Source organism: Chiloscyllium plagiosum, unplaced genomic scaffold, assembly GCF_037043375.1.
Source record: "Chiloscyllium plagiosum isolate Xiang-an unplaced genomic scaffold, Cpla_swu_hap1 HiC_scaffold_23, whole genome shotgun sequence".
Classification (NCBI taxonomy): Eukaryota; Metazoa; Chordata; class Chondrichthyes; order Orectolobiformes; family Hemiscylliidae; genus Chiloscyllium; species Chiloscyllium plagiosum.
This window is the reverse complement of record NW_028270161.1, coordinates 56,685,634-56,703,737: the sequence shown is the minus strand read 5'-3', so window position 1 is coordinate 56,703,737 and position 18,104 is coordinate 56,685,634. Positions and strand designations below refer to the sequence as shown.

At 38.9% G+C, this 18,104-nt stretch overlaps 1 protein-coding gene across 1 annotated transcript in view; it reads left to right on the top strand.

The window, feature by feature from the left end:
* ints13 (integrator complex subunit 13) overlaps positions 1–14,408 on the top strand; it is a 77,776-nt gene extending 63,368 nt beyond the window's left edge. Inside the window, exons 11-17 of the mRNA XM_043713349.2 lie at positions 1,362–1,540; positions 2,864–3,034; positions 5,060–5,214; positions 9,228–9,458; positions 12,457–12,596; positions 13,660–13,795; positions 14,069–14,408. Coding sequence (XP_043569284.1) covers positions 1,362–1,540; positions 2,864–3,034; positions 5,060–5,214; positions 9,228–9,458; positions 12,457–12,596; positions 13,660–13,795; positions 14,069–14,108 — 1,052 coding nt within the window. The 3' untranslated portion in view covers positions 14,109–14,408. The remainder of the gene's footprint in view (positions 1–1,361; positions 1,541–2,863; positions 3,035–5,059; positions 5,215–9,227; positions 9,459–12,456; positions 12,597–13,659; positions 13,796–14,068) is intronic.
* Positions 14,409–18,104: the final 3,696 nt, after the last annotated feature.

Sequence of the window (18,104 nt, the reverse complement as noted above, 5' to 3'; positions counted from 1 at the left end):
AATCAAACCTGGGTCCCTGGCGCTGAGAGGCAGCAGTGCTGACCACTGAGCCACAGTGTCGCCATTAAACACATACCCTGCAAGTGTGAACTCACATCTTGCAAATGCTAATGACATACCTGGTCAGTGTGGGGATTGAACCCACGATCTTAGCGTTATTTGCACCACACTCTAACTACCTGAACTAACTGACCTCCCCTGCTGTATACAGCCTTGTGCTAAGCTTAATCATGTAAATAGTTAGCAGAATGTTAAATGTAAAGATAAGATTATCATCAGCTCTGACTTCTTAATAGATACTTTTCATCAGGATCAGTAATGTAGGATCAACAGGAATGGTAATCATTTTTAGTCCATCTTCTCTGCCCTATTATCATCCTTTCACAGCTTCCATCTTCCCTTCCAGTGTCAATACTTTGTTTCAAAGACACGTGCAATGTAGTGATTAAACCATGTCCTCTGTCTCCACATGAAGGTGTTCTTTATAGCCCAACTTGTTCCCTAGCTAGCTACTTAAATGTTCTATAAACATAGTGTTTAGTTTGCAGTTTAACATCGCTTGCTAATCTATTGTGTTTGTTATTTGCTGTAAAGTCTGCTGAATCATCTGCAACATTAATTGAGTAATGACTTCAGTTGTAATATATTTTATTTGCATCTCTATTGTTTAAAGGTGTCTCATGTATTTTTTCAAGTTGCTTAGGCCCTTAACTACTTGTACAGACATATTCTGCCATGTGTGCATCGAAGAAAAGAGATTTCAGAGGAAACAATAGTGTATTGCGTATTCTTCTGGCATTGCAATAAAACTAGCCAAATAATCCAGTTTGAACCAGTTTGAGTAAATCCTGCTAACTCTGCTTCCGCTGATAACAGAATTGTGGGTGTGTTTTCACTACATCCTTTTTTTTGTTTTTGAGGGAGCTGAGTTGAAGTTGTGGTAACCTTAGGGTTTCCAGTCCATACATGTCTGTGAATAATTTTCATTGCTAGATAAATCAAACTGATGAAAATTCTTATCTGAAACTGCAGAGCTTGGTTATCCTTCTTCAGTTTACAAGTGACATTGCTTGTGTAGTGTGTGAAAGAATGTTGTTGCAACATTAATTGCTTGCACAATCTCTTTAGTGTGTGTGTATAGTCTACCCTTTGTAAATCAACTTTCACTTTGCCTACTTGCACTATTCCTAAAAGGAAGCACTTGTATTTCTCTGCCACCTTTCAAAGGTTTGGGACTTTGAAACATGAAACAGTTAATGAAGTATCATTGAAATGGGTTACTATTGTAATGTTGCAGTGTAGGAAACTAATGTGTTTTTTTAATATAAAAACTAATATTTATATCCTTTTGTATATGTCAGGTCGATCAGTTTTGTTGGAACAGCCACGTAAGTCGGGTTCCAAAGTGATTAGTCACATGCTTTGCAGCCATGGTGGTGAGATTTTCCTGCATGTTTTAAGCAGTGTTCGTTCCATTCTGGAGGACCCCCCATCGATTAGTGAAGGGTGTGGAGGAAGGGTTACTGATTACAGGATTACGGTTAGTCACTTTGCAAAAATATAAGTATTTCTAATTTGTTCTTATGTCCTGATATCCATAATAGTCAGTATGGACTGGCTGCTTAAAAACTAAATTAGCAATGTACAATGAAAAAAAGTTGATGCTTGAACAAATTTACATCAATTCTTAAAATAGCCTTCCATATACATATAAAAGCATTAAGTTCCTGTTTATTTGAAACTGATCACCTCTGTCTTCTAATCAAATTCTAATTCATTATTGATTGTGTCAAGAATTGAATCTTTAATGCATTCTCTAATGGCACACAGAGTACTTGTCTTCAAATGCAGTAATATTGTAGATGCATTGTACTGTATCTGCATTAGCTAAGCTGAATGCAGAATCACTTCATTTGATTCTCCATGGTGTGTGTCTGCACAATAATAACCTGAGATTTATTTACGCTCCACTTAAACTGGAAATTTGGGCGACTCTACCTAGATCCATACAAATCTACACAAATGGCACTGAAGACAAATGTCCTGCAGACAGGTACCTATCGTATTCCCAGCACCCCTCCCCCAAATTCCCTCCCCCCTACCTTTTATCTCAGCCCGCTTGGCAAACCAGCCTCATTCCTGAAGAAGGGCTTATGCCCGAAACGTCAATTCTCCTGCTCCTCGGACGCTGCCTGGCCTGCTGTGTTTTTCCAGCACCACATTTTTCAACCCTTCCTGATTCTTATCATCCTTAACTTGGTAACCCAGTGGCCATTGTTAAGCTGCTGTGCTATCCTAGCTGACTTAACACAGAACAAAAATTAGGCTGGACCTCCTAACTCTGGTTCTGTGACACCTCACTGTTAACAACTGAGTCAGCAGGCTAGCTTCCTGCACTTATTTTTCTGTTAGATTTGGATTCTGTGCAAGATACTCCTTTATGTAAGACATAAATAATGTGTAATATAAATGGGACAAGAAGAATCCAAACCCCAGTTTATTGTTATTAACAGAGAGTCCTACAGCACAGAGTCAGGCCCTTTGGCCCAAACTGGTCCATGCCGACAAAATGAAATGAGGGCTTGTCCAGGATTTGAATCCAGGATCTCTTATATGTCAGCAATGCACAGGGCCCTATATCAGAATCATATCCCTGGACAGCACATCTCCAACTGGCAAATTAAAAGTCTGGTGAGAGAACTTAAAATCTAATCCCATAGGGATGGTTGATGGTCTATCTTTTTTATTACAGTCAAACATTGGAGTTGTTATAATTGTTCATTTTTAAAAAGAGACTTTAATTCAAGAAGATCAGTATCACATCCAGTGTTCTGGGTTCACGGTACTGTTTTTGTTTTATTAGGACTTTGGTGAGTTCATGAGGGAAAACCGGTTAACTCCTGTAATGGAAAGGGGCTATCTGATGGATGGAAGTATGGAAGTGCCACTGGAGAGAGCAAAGGCCCAGCTGGAGAGGCATACACGCTATTGGCCAATGATTATATCTCAGACTACAATCTTCAACATGCAGGCTGTAAGAAAATTTCTGTTGATTCACATGCACTTTCCACAAGTTGAGCATGCTGTTGGTGTTCATCCTCAGGTAATGGGATCAATGTCCAACTGTAATGTGCAACTTTCAGTGTTGGAGCAGCACGATTTAGCATTATGGCATATGACATATTTTAATTAAGTACAAAGGCAATAACTTTTGAATGAGAATTAATTAGTTCTCTTCCTTCAGTGATAGTCTTATGACACATAGTTCACATTATATTTGACCTATTGGAAATTAAAGTTGTTAAAAGTTGACCGAGCTAAGAACACTTCCTCCTGATGTACTGTAGTTCCCTATGTTGTTTTGAGCAACATTGCAGAGGCAGTAAGGAGCACTTTAAAGTCTCAACGTTCCTTACATTTGGTAATGTTTGCATGTGGACATTGATCACCTGACTTCCAAGTGTTCCCCAAGTGGTAGGAATCAAAAGTTTGAAAGTCAGGGCAGGAGGAGAGATTCTGTTTATTCCACAGATGAGAGGACAGTTTACTTTGTACAAAATGAACATTGGTGTTTTAACTCTGGTAAGATTTGTTTCAACAGATTATTTTTAAAGGATGCCTATTTTGTTTCAAGAAATATAGTCCATTCTTAGACAGTATTTTGAGAATTGACCTGAGGTGGCTCTTACTTTCTTAAATATGTGTGGGGGTAAATGATAAGTCACTTGAATCCCTGTAAAAGTGCACAGCATGCATATCATCTGTCATTGTGTCACTTGACAAATTAAACTAGAGAACCTTGAATACTAAAGGAATAAGTGTTCTCTGTGAAAGTCTCTACAAGTTTTATTAAGGTTATTTTGAATGAAGGAAATATCATCACCTGGCATTAACTTGGATTTGTGCACTGATTGTTTTATATTTAACAATTTATTTACAAGTTGTTTCAGCTGGGAATGCACAGTGCTGTGCATTTAGGGTACACCAGTTCAACTTGTACATTTTTTTTTGTGGATAGAAATGACACTTTTTGACATTGATTCCAATGGGAATCCTTGATTCACTTAGTTTTTTTCATTTAAAGTGTGCTTTCCGAGAATATAACTTAAGATATTAAGTGAGGAATTACTGCATTCTGCAATTGGATGCTTTGAGCAGTTTTGTTTTGCAGACCTTGTTAGTAAATGTTGCTGGCTGGATTCTGCTGGGACCATGATTATTTATGGATATAAAGTTATTTCAGAACTGGTGCAGTGTTATTCTAATATCAAAGGATATTCTTAAAGCAGTGGACCAAATTTCCAATTTCAATTTTCATTGGTTAAAATGAAATAATATGTCTGGGTTGGTCTGCAAAAAGTAGATTGGTCATTCATGTTTCAACACAAGATGGACAAGCATATATTTACATAAAATTCTGTCACATTACTTAAAGGATAATGATGAGAAGAATGTTACCAGTTGATGTGTTTTTGGGGTAATGTTGGCTAGTACACAGGGAAACTGTCTCCTCCCTGAAATATTACTATCGGATTCTAATTGGCTAATCTACTGGAGAGGTCTAACAAAGCTGTGGTTGAGATCAGTACCTTTGACACTATTGTACACAGTGCTAAAATAGAATATCAGCTCAGATTTTCTGCTCAAGCCCTGGAAAAGGGCTTGAACTAGGAATGCTTACGTTTACCTGGCAGTATTTATTTTAGTATCTGCACAAGCACTGTATAAGTTTTTGTGTTAGGTTAATGTTTACTGGCACTTTAAATGTGACCACCAAGAAACCAACCATTGAAATTCACTTACGGCACTATGGGTTAGGAGTGAACTTATTTGAGAAATCTGACCTTGTCAATGCATTTCTACCTGGTACTAGTCTCCCTTTGCAAGACAGCATGATCCACTATCCACAATGGGCTGCTGGCTAATGTAAGTTGAGAAGTTGGAGGGAGGTGCTTAAAAGAAAAGATACTTCTAGCTGTTGCTCCCTGGTATGTCCAAAGCTGCCAATTACCTGTTTGTTCAATTTACTCATGTTTTCTCTTTTCTTTTTGATGTCCAGGTTGTACCTTTAGCCAGTCTAATTGTGAAGGAGAGTCTAACTGATGACGATGTCCTTAATTGTCAAAAAACTATCTACAATTTGGTAGATATGGAAAGAAAAAATGATCACTTGCCCATTTCAACAGTTGGCACCAGAGGCAAAGGCTCCAAAAGGTAACACATTTCCTCAAGAGTGAGCTTTAATTATCTAATACTTCATTACAGATAGCCAGAGTTTTGCTGTGGACATGTCCAGTTTTTAATGTGATATTTGTTGTTTTCCTCAAAAGAAACTTAACTTCAGCCCCCTGGGCACTAAGCTCTGGGTGTTCTCTCCCTAAACCTCTCTACCTTGCTTTCTTTTTAATGTGTTGCTTTAAAACCTACCTCTTTCTAGCCAAGACTTTTGGTTATCTGCCTGAATTGTGAGAGACATTTAGTGTTGAAGTGTTTCTGTGAAGTGACTCGGCATGTCATTTACAGCAAAGGCATGCTATCAATGAGTTAAAATATTTTCTATTTTGCAACTCTAATACCTACCTACCCTGACAAAACCCCACACCAACACTTGTACTGCTTGTCCCAGGAACCTGTTACAGTCTCTTTATTTTACTGTGTTGTTTGTCCATGGTAGAATTTTCCTTTTCACATTCGTCTCCTGTCTTTCTGATTCAGCCTCATGGCTTTTGTGCTGGTTTAGTTATCTTTTGGAGCTCTGCATCCAATGTTCACTTTGCCCATCCCTACCAGAATTCAGTGTTTCCATTCTTTTGGTATCATTATCTATAGCTTAATCTTTTGTGCTTCTTCTAATCTGCTTTAAATCTCTATAATAATCTTTCTACTTATTGATTATGTTCCTTCATTTGTGTGTTTTCTTCAAGAAATACTACATGTGTACTTTTATCTGTTTAAAATTTTGGAGCTGATGTCAACCTGAATTGGAGGTGGGATCTCCCGCAAACTGTGTATTTTGCAGCAGAGTTTCTGTGTACTAAACCAACCAATCCCCCAGTGAAAAGAACTATTTCTTCAAAATTGAATGCTTGTTAGTTGCATAATATAAATTGTCAGCGTGAAGCAGTTTTCAGTAAATTAAACCATCGTTTCCAGTCATTCGATTTGGGATTTGTCATGTCATTCAATGATCCCTGAAGCGTCATATCAATATTGGATGTTATTGAGTGTGGTCTCAAATTTGTGTCATGGGCGATACATTAAGCAGCAGCTCTGCAGCGAAAGAGCTGGTGAAGGACAGTCTCTGCTTGTTTGCATATGTTCAACTCACTAGCAAGTGAAAGTGTACTTACTAGTGAGGCCACGCCACCTTGATAGACAACTGGATTAAACGGCAGCAGTTCATTTTTTGTAAGAACATTGGAAACGAACCAGGAGGAGGCTATTTGTCCCCTTTATTCCATTCAGTTGGCTCATTTACTGCTTTAGCATCATTTTCTTGCTCAATCTGTATACTGTTTTTAATTCCTAGAAATCTATCCATCTTAGTCTGAAACATACTTCATGACAGAGTCTCCCCCAGCCTCGACTAGAGAATTCTGGTGGTTCACAACCCTCTAAGTGAAGGATTTCCTCCTTATCTCAGTCCGAAATGACCTACTTATTCTGAGACTTTGTCCCTGGTTCTTGGAATGTCCTTTCTGCATGTAACCTGATAAGCCCTGTAAGACTTCTGTATGTTTGAATGAGTTCACCTCTCATTCTTCTCAACTTCAGAGAATAAAGTCTCAGTCTGTTTAGTCTGTTGTGATAGGACAATCCCTCCATCTCAAGAATTAGTTTGTTGAACCTTTGTTGCACACACTCTCTGGCCATTATATCCTTCCAGAGATATGGACACCAAAGTTGTATGCAATACTCCAGCTTGATTTTACCAAGTCTCCATATAATTGCAATTGGACATTTTACTCCTATATTCAAATTCTTGTGTGATAAAGGCCAACATCTTAGTTACTTGCTGTATCTGAATGTTAACGTTTGGTGACTCGTGAACAAGGGCATCCAAGTCCCTTTGAAGTTCAACAATACCAGCCACTCACCATTTAACAAATACTGTTTCTGTTTTTCTGACCAAAGTGAATAACCTCACATTTCACAACATTGCATTCCACCTGTAAAGTTTTGCCTGCTCACGCAGCCTCTTCTAGCAACTCTCATTCCACCTTGTTATATAAACTGCAAATTTGGAAATATTACATTTAATCCCTACATCGAAATCACTGACATAGATTGGGGCTCTTGCACTGGTCTTTATGGTACACCACAAGTCACAATCTGACAGAATGCAAACAACCAATTTATTCCTACACACTGCTTTCTGTCTGTTAACCAGTTCACAGTACAGTTCCATGTGCTCTAATTTTGTTTATTAACCTCATGTAGGACCTCCTCAAAAGCTTTCTGGAAATTTAAGTATACTACATTTGCTGGTTACCCTCTATATCTGTTCTATAGAACAGCCATCATTTCTGCTGGTTGCATTCTTACAAAGCTCAAGTTTGTGAAACACAATTTTTATTTTATAAATCCACATTGACTTTTCTGACTCATAGAGTCATATAGCATGGAAACAGACCCTTCAGTCCAGTTCAGGTATGCCAACCAAGTTTCCCAAACTAAACTAGTCCAATTTGCCTGTGTTTAGTCCATATCCCTCTAAATTTTTGTTATTTCAATGTCTCATAAATGTTGTAACTGTACCTGCATCTACCACTTCAGGCAGTTCATTCCAGGGCCCTATTAAACCTTTCTTCTGTCACGTTAAAATTATGCCCCCTAGCTTTGAACACACCCACCCTAGGCTAAAGACCTTTGTTATTCACCTTGTGTGTGCTCTTCATGATTTGAGAGACCCCTCAACCTCCTACACTCCAGGGAAGAAAGTCCCAGCCTATCCTTATAACTCAAACCCTCCAGTCTTGACAACATCCTAGTAAATCTTTTTTGCACACTCTCCAATTTAATAGTAGCCTTGCTATATCAGGTGACCAAAACTATGCACACATTCCAAAAGTGGCCTCACCAACATCCTGTACAACCTCAACATGACATCCCAACTTCGTTACTCAAAGGTCTGAACAATGAAGGCACTGCCTTAACCATCCTGTCCATCCGTGATGCAGTTTCAAAGAACTCTATGACCTGAACCCTCTAGTCTCTCTGTTCAACAACAATTTTGGCCCAACAGTTTTCAACTGCTTCATCAATCACCTTCCCTCTGTCATAAGGTCAAAATTGGGGATGTTCGCCAATGATTGCACCGTGTTCACCATTTGCGGGGGTGGGAGGGGTTAGGTTAGGTCTGGAACGTCAGTATGGACTCGATGGGCCAAATGGCCTGCTTCCACACTATAGGGCTTCTATGATGATTTTATTAAAAAATGCCACTCTCTCTGTCTTTTGCCTCCTTTTCTATCCTTCCTATAGTGTCTAAACCCCAGTACATTGAGATGCCAGTCCAGTCCCTCCCTCTGCCTTGTTTCTATAATAGCGATGATGTCTCAGTCCCATGTTCCCATACAAGCCCTTACATTGAAATAAATACAGGTTAGTTATTCAGAGTTACCTTGTTCTCTGACTTGCTGTTGTTTACGTTTTCTAATTAATTTGCTCCGTTTAACTTCAGAACAATCCTCATCTATCTCTCTATTCTCACTATTACTTAGAATATTCCGGCTTCTCACTCTCCACTTTTACATTATGCTGCAATCATTTTGAGACATCCTTGAGCCCGGTACTGAAGTGTCAACATACCATCCCGAACTCTCACTCACGGCTGCAGAATCCCCTGTCTGTGCCCCTGACAGAAGAGTTCCCCATAACAATTACTGCTTCGAACGCCTGCCATTTTAACACAGGCCCTGTTCTCAATCCTTCTTATAGATTGTACCAATTTCTTTACAGCTTGTGTTAGGCTCCCTTTATTCTCTTGCCCTCCTTTCTTAAATAGTGGGGTTATACTTGCTGTTTGCAAACTGGAGAATCCATTTCAGAAACTGGAGAATTTCAGAAGATTACTATCATTGCATTTATTATTTCTGTAGCCACTTATTTGAACATTGTGGGGTGTAGATCATGAGTCTAATTATGTTAATGCATTTTAATAGTTAAATATTTTGAAGTTCCTTTGTTACTTCTATCCAACTATGGCCTTCCAATTTCCTTTGCAGAGATGAACAGTACCGGATAATGTGGAATGAGTTGGAAACCCTGGTCAGAGCCCACTTAAACAATTCCGAGAAGCATCAGCGCGTTCTGGAATGTCTGCTAGCTTGCAGGAGTAAGCCGCCTGAAGAGGAGGAGCGGAAGAAGAGCCGTAGGAAGAGAGAAGATAAAGAAGATAAATCAGAAAAAGTAGTGAAAGATTATGAGCCTGAGAAATCTTGGCAAGATTCTGAGCGGTGAGTACAGAATTGTTGAAATGATATTAGTAAGCAAGCTATCACTCAAGGTGTTACTTTTGTTTCAAGGTACGCCTCTTAGGAAATTAATTTTAATAGGCATCATTATTTTGTTGCAAAAATCTCCCATTTCATGAATTGGATAGCCTGCGGACAGAATGCCTTTCCTCACTTGACCATACCAACCACCTCAATTAATGGGAACAGACCAGCAGTTAAGCACTTCTCTGGTAACCAGTTTTTATATGCCTTCACCCAAGCATAGAATGAAGTACCCCACTGTGTGGCTACTCATAGCTCAGCACCAATTGGCATTGCCATTCCTATAAGGATGTAAGGTGGCTGCTGTCAGGGATGAAAGGAGCCTGATTCAATCTGGAAGCAGGAACAAAGATTCCCTGCTAATGATGTTGCACTATCTGTCATCTTTTAACTGACAAAGCAATCTCTGGTGTGGTAGCCCACCAGGGGAGAGTGCTGCTGATTGGGGAAATTTAATCTTGTTTTGAATGATAGACAGAAATATTGTTTTGTTCTCTGGGCCATGGTTTTAAAATTCACATTTATTGGTGACCATGATCTCAGCTGCCAAGGCCTTTTACTGCCTTTTACTCCTTGTTTTCTGTGTTAAAACTTACCTGTTTGGCCTTTATTTTTCTAGTTTATATTAAGAAGGACTTTAATGTTAACTATTACATTATTTCTTTATTTTTCTGCTTATTCTATGAAAGTCTGTGATGCTTGACTTTTTAACTTTTTCTTTTACTACTTTGTACCTGAATGTTTTGTACCTAGGGACCTTTTGTACCGAAGATGACACTGTGTGTGGTGAAAATAGACACTTATCACTGTACTTCTGTACTTGAGTACACATGACAATGAAATCTATATCTATATTAAATCTGAAAGTTTGGTCATCTAACCTAATATTTCCTTATTTGGCCTGCTGTCAAATTTTGTTTTATAATCAACTGTCCCTTGGTTTGAGGATAGCAACTTAGTCATGAATTTTCGCCCTAAGTCTACATGCCACTAAAGATGCTGATGCTGAATCCTCAGACCTTTGATAGGAGCTTTGTGGTGTGCAAGGACAGCAATATGGAAGAGATTGGGGGAGCTTGCAAATCTGGTGTAGATTGAGTAGTAACACTGCAGTCACCTATAAACTGTGGATCGTTTATGTCGAGAGTGGACAATTTTGTTTTGGCATGAAAGCAACTAAGATTAAGGAGCTTTCCATCTATTAATGGCAGAATCCTATTGAAATTAAAATATTGTTAATTTTAATACCGATGCAGTTGGCCTGTTGCTCTTTGATAAGAATAGCTACGTTTAGGTGCGTTGTAATAGGCTATCACACAGCATGATCCGACACTGGATATTAAAGGCATTTGTTACAGATCTCCCAAACCTGTTGTCATCAAATCATCTAAATCCTGCAATTTCTTTATGAATTTTCTTGGGCATCCAAGTTTTTTAAGCACAATCTGCAGAGCCTTGCAACAAATGGAATGAAGTGCTTCGGTAAAGTTGAGAAATGAAGAGTTTCTGGTGTCATTCTTGACAGTTTTATGTTCTATAACACCCCAGTGAAGTGCTCTGGGAGGATTTATTGTATTAAAGGTGGTGTCTACATGCAAGTTGTTAAGAAAGTCTAGTAACCTTATGAACAGCATTATTTAGGGTTAACAACATGTCAGGAAAAACAATTCTGCAACATCACTTACACTTGCACCATGTAGTAATAGCTCTTTACACTGCTGTTCATCAGTAAGGCAGGACCTACAGGATGTGTTTATAAATACAGATCATATGATGTAAAGGACCCCCATTTAAATTGGGCACTGGATAAACTTAGCAAAGAGTATATAGTATTTTATACATTATTGCTATTATTGCCAATTAGAGTCATTGTTTTCAATACATCTGTGAAATACACTGGGTATTTTGATAAACTGCAGTTGGCTATTACACTTAAAATGTAACCACATAGAAAATCTAGCAGAATAGAAGCTGGGAAGAGCTAACTAATCTCTGCAGCGAGCCTTGGTATGGAGTCAGCATATCTTGTCAGTTCAGCAATTGTATAGAACAATAGACAGTTCCAGTAATACCTCCCATCAAACCGATTACAAGATATTTTTGTACGGTCACTAGTGGGGACATTAGCTATGGAACAGCAAATTTTGAAGCCTAAGTTGTCCAAATTGTGTAATATACAAAAGCGCTGACAGTCCAACTATAAGCAATATGGGTCTAATTCTTTTGGAAAATGATATGCCTCAGTTTAAATTTCCAGCAGTAAATCCATCATTCTGTATTGGTTTTATTTTCTTCTTTGATCTTCCACTGCTTTCTAGAAGTTATTGAAGGCAGATTACCTCTGTCATGATTTCTTCCCATCCTAGTGTTTTTTTTCTGGTGAGGGATTCCGTAGCTGGAAATATGTAGAAGTTTCCGTAAGGTATTGGTTATAGTGCTGGCTCAGTAACCTATGGAGTATAAATTTTCCACAATTTGAACAGAATTGATCTGGTTGTTTGTGGGCTATAATATAGGCAGCAAGTAACAATGTAAGCTGCTGCTTTGTTGTAAAAGCTTCATCGGTCTCCTTTGTGAAAGGAAGTTTACCACTGTTCATGTTCCAATATCACTCCTGCCCTCTCTATGGTGGTTGACTCTTAGTAATTTCATGGTACTTGGGCATGGGGAATGAATGCTATCATGCCATGACTCCTCTGTACTGACAAAAAAATACATAAAATAAACTCAGGGTAATGCCCTCTATTATCTTAATGGAGGAAAGATGGTCACCATGTTCACCCTATCCTCACAGCAGCACTGGCATTTTATTTGTTACCAGCTGCTCTGGTCTGTTTTACTAGTGTTCTGAAATATTTAAGCTTAGTGTCACCCTCAATATAAGTGATCTAATGCAGTGTGATTTGACGATATGTGTATGCAGTCACAGATAAACATTTGAGTCTTTTTTGTAAAGCCTAAAAGGAACACTGGAACGAGAAAAAGAGGAGTTGGCTGAAGCTGAGATAATCAAGGACTCTCCGGACTCCCCTGAACCCCTGAATAAGAAACCCCGAGTCAGCATCGGAGAAATACAACCTCCTGAAAAGGTTAAAGGTGAGAAGCTGTGTTACTTACAAGTATCTGTTAACCTAGTTATGATTCTATCCTGTATTCAATGAGTGCATAATACAATAGATTAAAGTGTAGCAAAATATCATCTCATGCTGTGCAAAATGTAATCTGAATATATTCTTTATAATATGATATAAAGCCACAGAATTGTTGGATACAATGGGGAAAGAGATTCAGATTGCTTGTCTTAAAAAGAGACATTGTATGAAGTTGGAGAGTATGACGCTAGGTGTGTGGATGTTATTTACTCCACACATCTAATTCATAATTTCTAATGTTTATGAAATTAGTTATAAACAATAAATATAGCAGCAAAAACGGTGGCAATTTGGGAAATCGAGGTGCTATAGTGTTCGGAACTCTTGGCCGTACAGCCTGAGGATCTGGCGATTGCACAACTGACATGCTACAGTATCACTACTGATGGGAGAATGTAAATGTCATGTGACAAATTCAGGTTAACAATTCTGTTAGTGTGGGCAGCAATCTATAATAGAACTCAGCTGACAAAAGTGTGATAATAAAAGGTCGGGATTTGTAGACACACAAAGATCATAGAATAGTACAGCTCAGAAGGTACCATTTGGCCCTTCAAGTCTGTGCTGGCTCTTGCAATGAACAAACCCAGTAAGTCTGTGATCCGAGGATTTTTTCCAGAATCCCAACAACTTATTTCTTCCCAACCTTTTTGGAAAGCTATTAAATCCGTATCCAGGACCCTTCAGGTAGTGCATTCCAAATCCTTACAAGCTGTTGCATTTTTTAAAAAGTGTAACCTCACTTTGCACCTCCAATGGGTTTTGTACGCACTTGATGATGTGCAGCTGTTATGAGAAAGAAATGTTTGTATCTGTTCTCGCCAGCACCACCTTTTGCCCATGTCTCTCAGGAAAATTCTGTAACTGCTGAGTTTAAGATTAATTTGAACAATTGGCAGGATACTAGGTGCTATACGTTTATAGGTGCAGGTAAGGACTTGGAAGGTACCTCTAGTGTGAGGAAAGCACTGATTTATTTTTTCCATTCATCTGTCTCAATTTTCCAGGTCCAATTTCCTTGCTTGCAATGTGGACTAATAGAATCAACACAGCAAATTCAAGAAAGCATCAAGAATTTGCTGGTCGCTTGAATTCTGTTAACAACAAAGCTGAGTTGTACCAGCATCTTAAAGAAGAAAACGGGTCAGTAGCATTTTCACATTTTTGGCCATACCTTCATCTGTGCAATAAGTCTTGGCTATTCATTACACTTAATGGGATGGTAAAATGTTAGATAAACTCTTTGAAAGAATGGGAGTTGAAAATTAATGTTATTTTGATTCACTCTTCTATGATAGTATGTAATATTTGTATGACGTTGCTTTGTAGAGTCTTAGAGGTGTAACCACATACTTGTAGTTCAAACATTTTTAACAATGGCTTTAGATTGACAACTTGTGTTTCTGTATGTTATAGAATGGAGACACATGAAAACGGCAAAGCCAGCAGGCAATAAAGAAAAGATTCATCATGTAATGTAACAGAAGCACCTGGTCAGCTGTCATACTGTTTGTAAATTAATGATTTCTACTAAAGACCCGCGACGTTTTAAGTAATTCGACCTCATCTACCTAAATGCTGCTTCTGAAATAACTTGTAATAAAATGTACAGTTTACAAGTTGAGCCACGAAGCTTTAGAAGGATTTTACTCTTTGTTAAAGTTGGTATTTTGTACTGTAGAATACATTGACAATTTTAGACAAGGTTTACATAAAATTTGCATTGTTGTCAAAAAAAATAAAAGTTCTGACTTTACGCAAATTTCAGTACCCTACTAACTCCGAAATGCTCTTCACACACAACACACAACTTGTTACGAAACATTGTCTCTTATTTTGCTGCATCTAATTTCTCACATTATTGTATGAAGTTAACGTTCCCTTCTTGTTTATACTTTAGGATGTTTGGCCTGTTTATTGCCCATCACAGTTGCACTGTGAATGTAACCTGCAGCTTTGAGTGGCTTGTTAGTCCTTGACAGAAGACATCAAGAGTTGACTGTCTCAATTATTGGACCACTGTCTTGTGAAGGACATTGATTTTCACAGTCAGGCAGCTGTCATAGTTTTCCCCCAAATGATCACAATCAGTTTAATTTACCATTGAAATTTCATTTACTTACTCTGGAAGGCAATCACCAGATTACTAATCCAGCGACCCAGGTTTAGCTGGCAGAATTTGAATTCAATAACAATCTGGAATTAAGAGTCTAATAATGACCATAAATCCATTGCCAATTGTTGTAAAATCCCATCTGGTATACTAATGCCCTTAAGGGAAGGAAGCTGCCATCCTTACCTGCACTGGCCTACATATGAGTCCAGACCCACAGCTGCCCTCTGGGCAATTAGGGATGGGAAATAGATTCTAGCCTGGCCCGTGACATCCACATCCTGTGAATAAATTTTTTTAAATGGTGGGATTTGATCTTGCAATCTCCAGATTGTTAATCCACTATTAATCCATAGCTAGCATGTGGTTCTTAAAGACAGATGAGATGGTCCTATACTCTTCAGTAATCTTAGAAAAAAAACAGCTCTTTAACTATACTCGATATTAGTATGGTCATTTTAGACTAATGTAAAGTATAACCCTTGGATTTGTTCTTGGGCAATTTAATACAAGATTTCTTTGTCTCCAGTGCAGAAGACCAGGTCAGTCAGTGAACTGTAATTTTACACTATTTGATTTGTGAATATTCACCGCCTTTTTAGCTTTTGAAGCCAGATTGTTTCATGCGAAAGCCCATACATTCTCCTCATGCAGTGCACATTAACTTTTCTGAACCGACAGGTACTAAATGGTGTGGTTTCAAAATGATTTAAAGCTTATAAAACAAATGAAATTAGATTTTACTCATGTGTCTCTGATGATACACTGGTTGTCTTTTAGATCACTAAGGAGGAGTTAGTTGATATTTTGGTGGTTCAAATTGAAAATTAGGCATCTCAAAATGGGTGGTAAGTTATATTGTGCTACTGCCTATTAAGTGTATGCCCTGTTGATATTGTGGAGGTGGAGGACGGTTTGCCCACGGTTGTAATAACAGGGACACCTCAGGACTAGTCAGAGATGGCTTTCTCACTCATTACACATCCATCTGTAAATAGTGACTGCTTGCAATTGATCGGTTTTCTTGAAAACGTAGTTCCTGGGAATGGGATGATCTTCTAAGTATCTACATAAGTAATAGCTTGCGGTATTAGTTACAAACCGAAGAATAAGGAACAACATTGTGAGAATGACAGGCCAGACGTTTGTCAATAAATGAGAGCTCTGAGGTTGAATAACTGTGGTATTGAGACCTCCTATGATCATAATAGACAGGCAGACTCTACCATAAGTGTTTGAATTCTGTACTCTGGTAACATTGTCTTGACAGAAGATGGATGCACATGCAGGGCCATCTGACAAGCGGAGTAGTTTGAACAATTCTTGAATGGCTTTCGTTTGGACATACAGCTGAACACAAGGAATTGTCATAGTATTGTGGAACCTGGTTTTATGGAGAATAGAGTAATGCTGTTACTGCTGGAATTATTCAGATACTTAGCTAGTTTTTCGTGGAAGTATACCACTCCGTTTCTACCTCTACAAAAAGAATTGTAAAAGGTTTTTTATTTCTGACTACATTACATACCCTGCTACTTATATAGTAACTCAATTTCAGTTGCCAAAGCTTCTTGGACACTAAGTCCATCTGAATTGGTTACAGTTAAGACACCCCCCTTGTGAATACTGACAGTCTCAAGCGGATATCCAAGCAATTCTATAACTTGATTACATTCCACCCAAGACTCTCTTTCTGAAGGGGGTCCATTGACTGATTTACTTTCTGGCATTTCCATCCTTTTGATGTAGAATACTGTCTGCAGATATTGAATGATGAAATCTAAATCTTACCGTTGCCAAGATTAATTTAGTTGGGTTGATGACAGTCAGAGACTTATTGTGACCTAACTGAATGTTGCAAAAGAAAAGCAATACTGTGTAAATATTGTGGTATAATCATTTAATTCTTGTTTTCATTTGGTTATGGTGTGGAGAATTATGTCACCTAAGAAGGGCTTGAAACTCGTTGGGGGGTGGGGGGGTGGAAATAATGTCTTCACATTGCCTGTAAACCTCTTGCCTTTCACTTTATTTTACACTCATTATTTATCCTTCAACTAAGGGGACTAGCTGTTTACTATTCACCCTGTCAGTGCCCTTCATAAACTTACACACCCCTATTGGGTCCCTCAGCCTTCTCTGGCTAAAGAAAACACCTCGAGTTTATCCAGATTCTCTTCATTGCTGAAATGCTCCATCCAAGGCAACACTGAGTCATAGAGATGTACAGCGTGGAAACAGACCCTTCAGTCCAACCTGTCCATGCCAACCAGATATCTCAACCCAATCTAGTCCCACCTGCCAGCACCCGGCCCATATCCCTCCAAACCCTTCCCATTCATATACCCATCCAGACGCCTTTTAAATGTTACAATTGTACCAGCCTCCACCACTTCCTCTGGCAGCTCATTCCATACACGTACCACCCTCTGAGTGAAAGCGTTGCCCCTTAGGTCTCTTTTTTTTTTATCTTTCCCCTCTCACCCTAAACCTATGCCCTGTAGTTCTGGACTCCCCCACACCAGGGAAAAGACTTTGTCTGTTTACCCCATCTATGCCCCTCATGACTTTATAAACCTCTATAAGGTCACCCCTCAGCCTCCGATGCTCCAGGGAAAACAGCCCCAGCCTGTTCAACCTCTCCCTATAGCTCAAATCCTCCAACCCTGGCAACATCCTTGTAAATCTTTTCTGAACCCTTTCAAGTTTCACAACATCTTTCCGATAGGAAGGAGACCAGAATTGCACGCAATATTCCAACAGTGGCCTAACCAATGTCCTGTACAGCTGCAACATGACCTCCCAACTCATGTACTCAATACTCTAGCCAATAAAGGAAAGCATACCAAACACCTATCACTATCTACCCGCAACTCTACTTTCAAGGAGCTATGAACCTGCACTCCAAGGTCTCTGTTCAGCAACACTCCCTAGGACCTTACCATTAAGTGTGTATGTCCTGCTAAGATTTGCTTTTCCAAAGTGTAGCACCTCGCATTTGTCTAAATTAAACTCCATTGGCCCATCTGATCAAGATCCTGTTGTAATCTGAAGTAACCTTCTTAGCTGTCCACTACACCTCCAACTTTGGTGTCATCTGCAAACTTACTAACTATATACTTCTTATGCTCACATCCAAATCATTTCTGTAAATGATGAAAACATCCTGGTGAATTTCCTCTGCACCCCCTTCAGTGCAATCACATCCTTCCTATAATGTGATGACCAGCACTGCGCAGCCTACTCCAGGTATAACTTAACCAAAGTCCTGTCTAGCTCCATCATGACCTCCCTGCTTTTAATGAAGACAAGAATTCTGTATAGTGCCTTAACAACCTA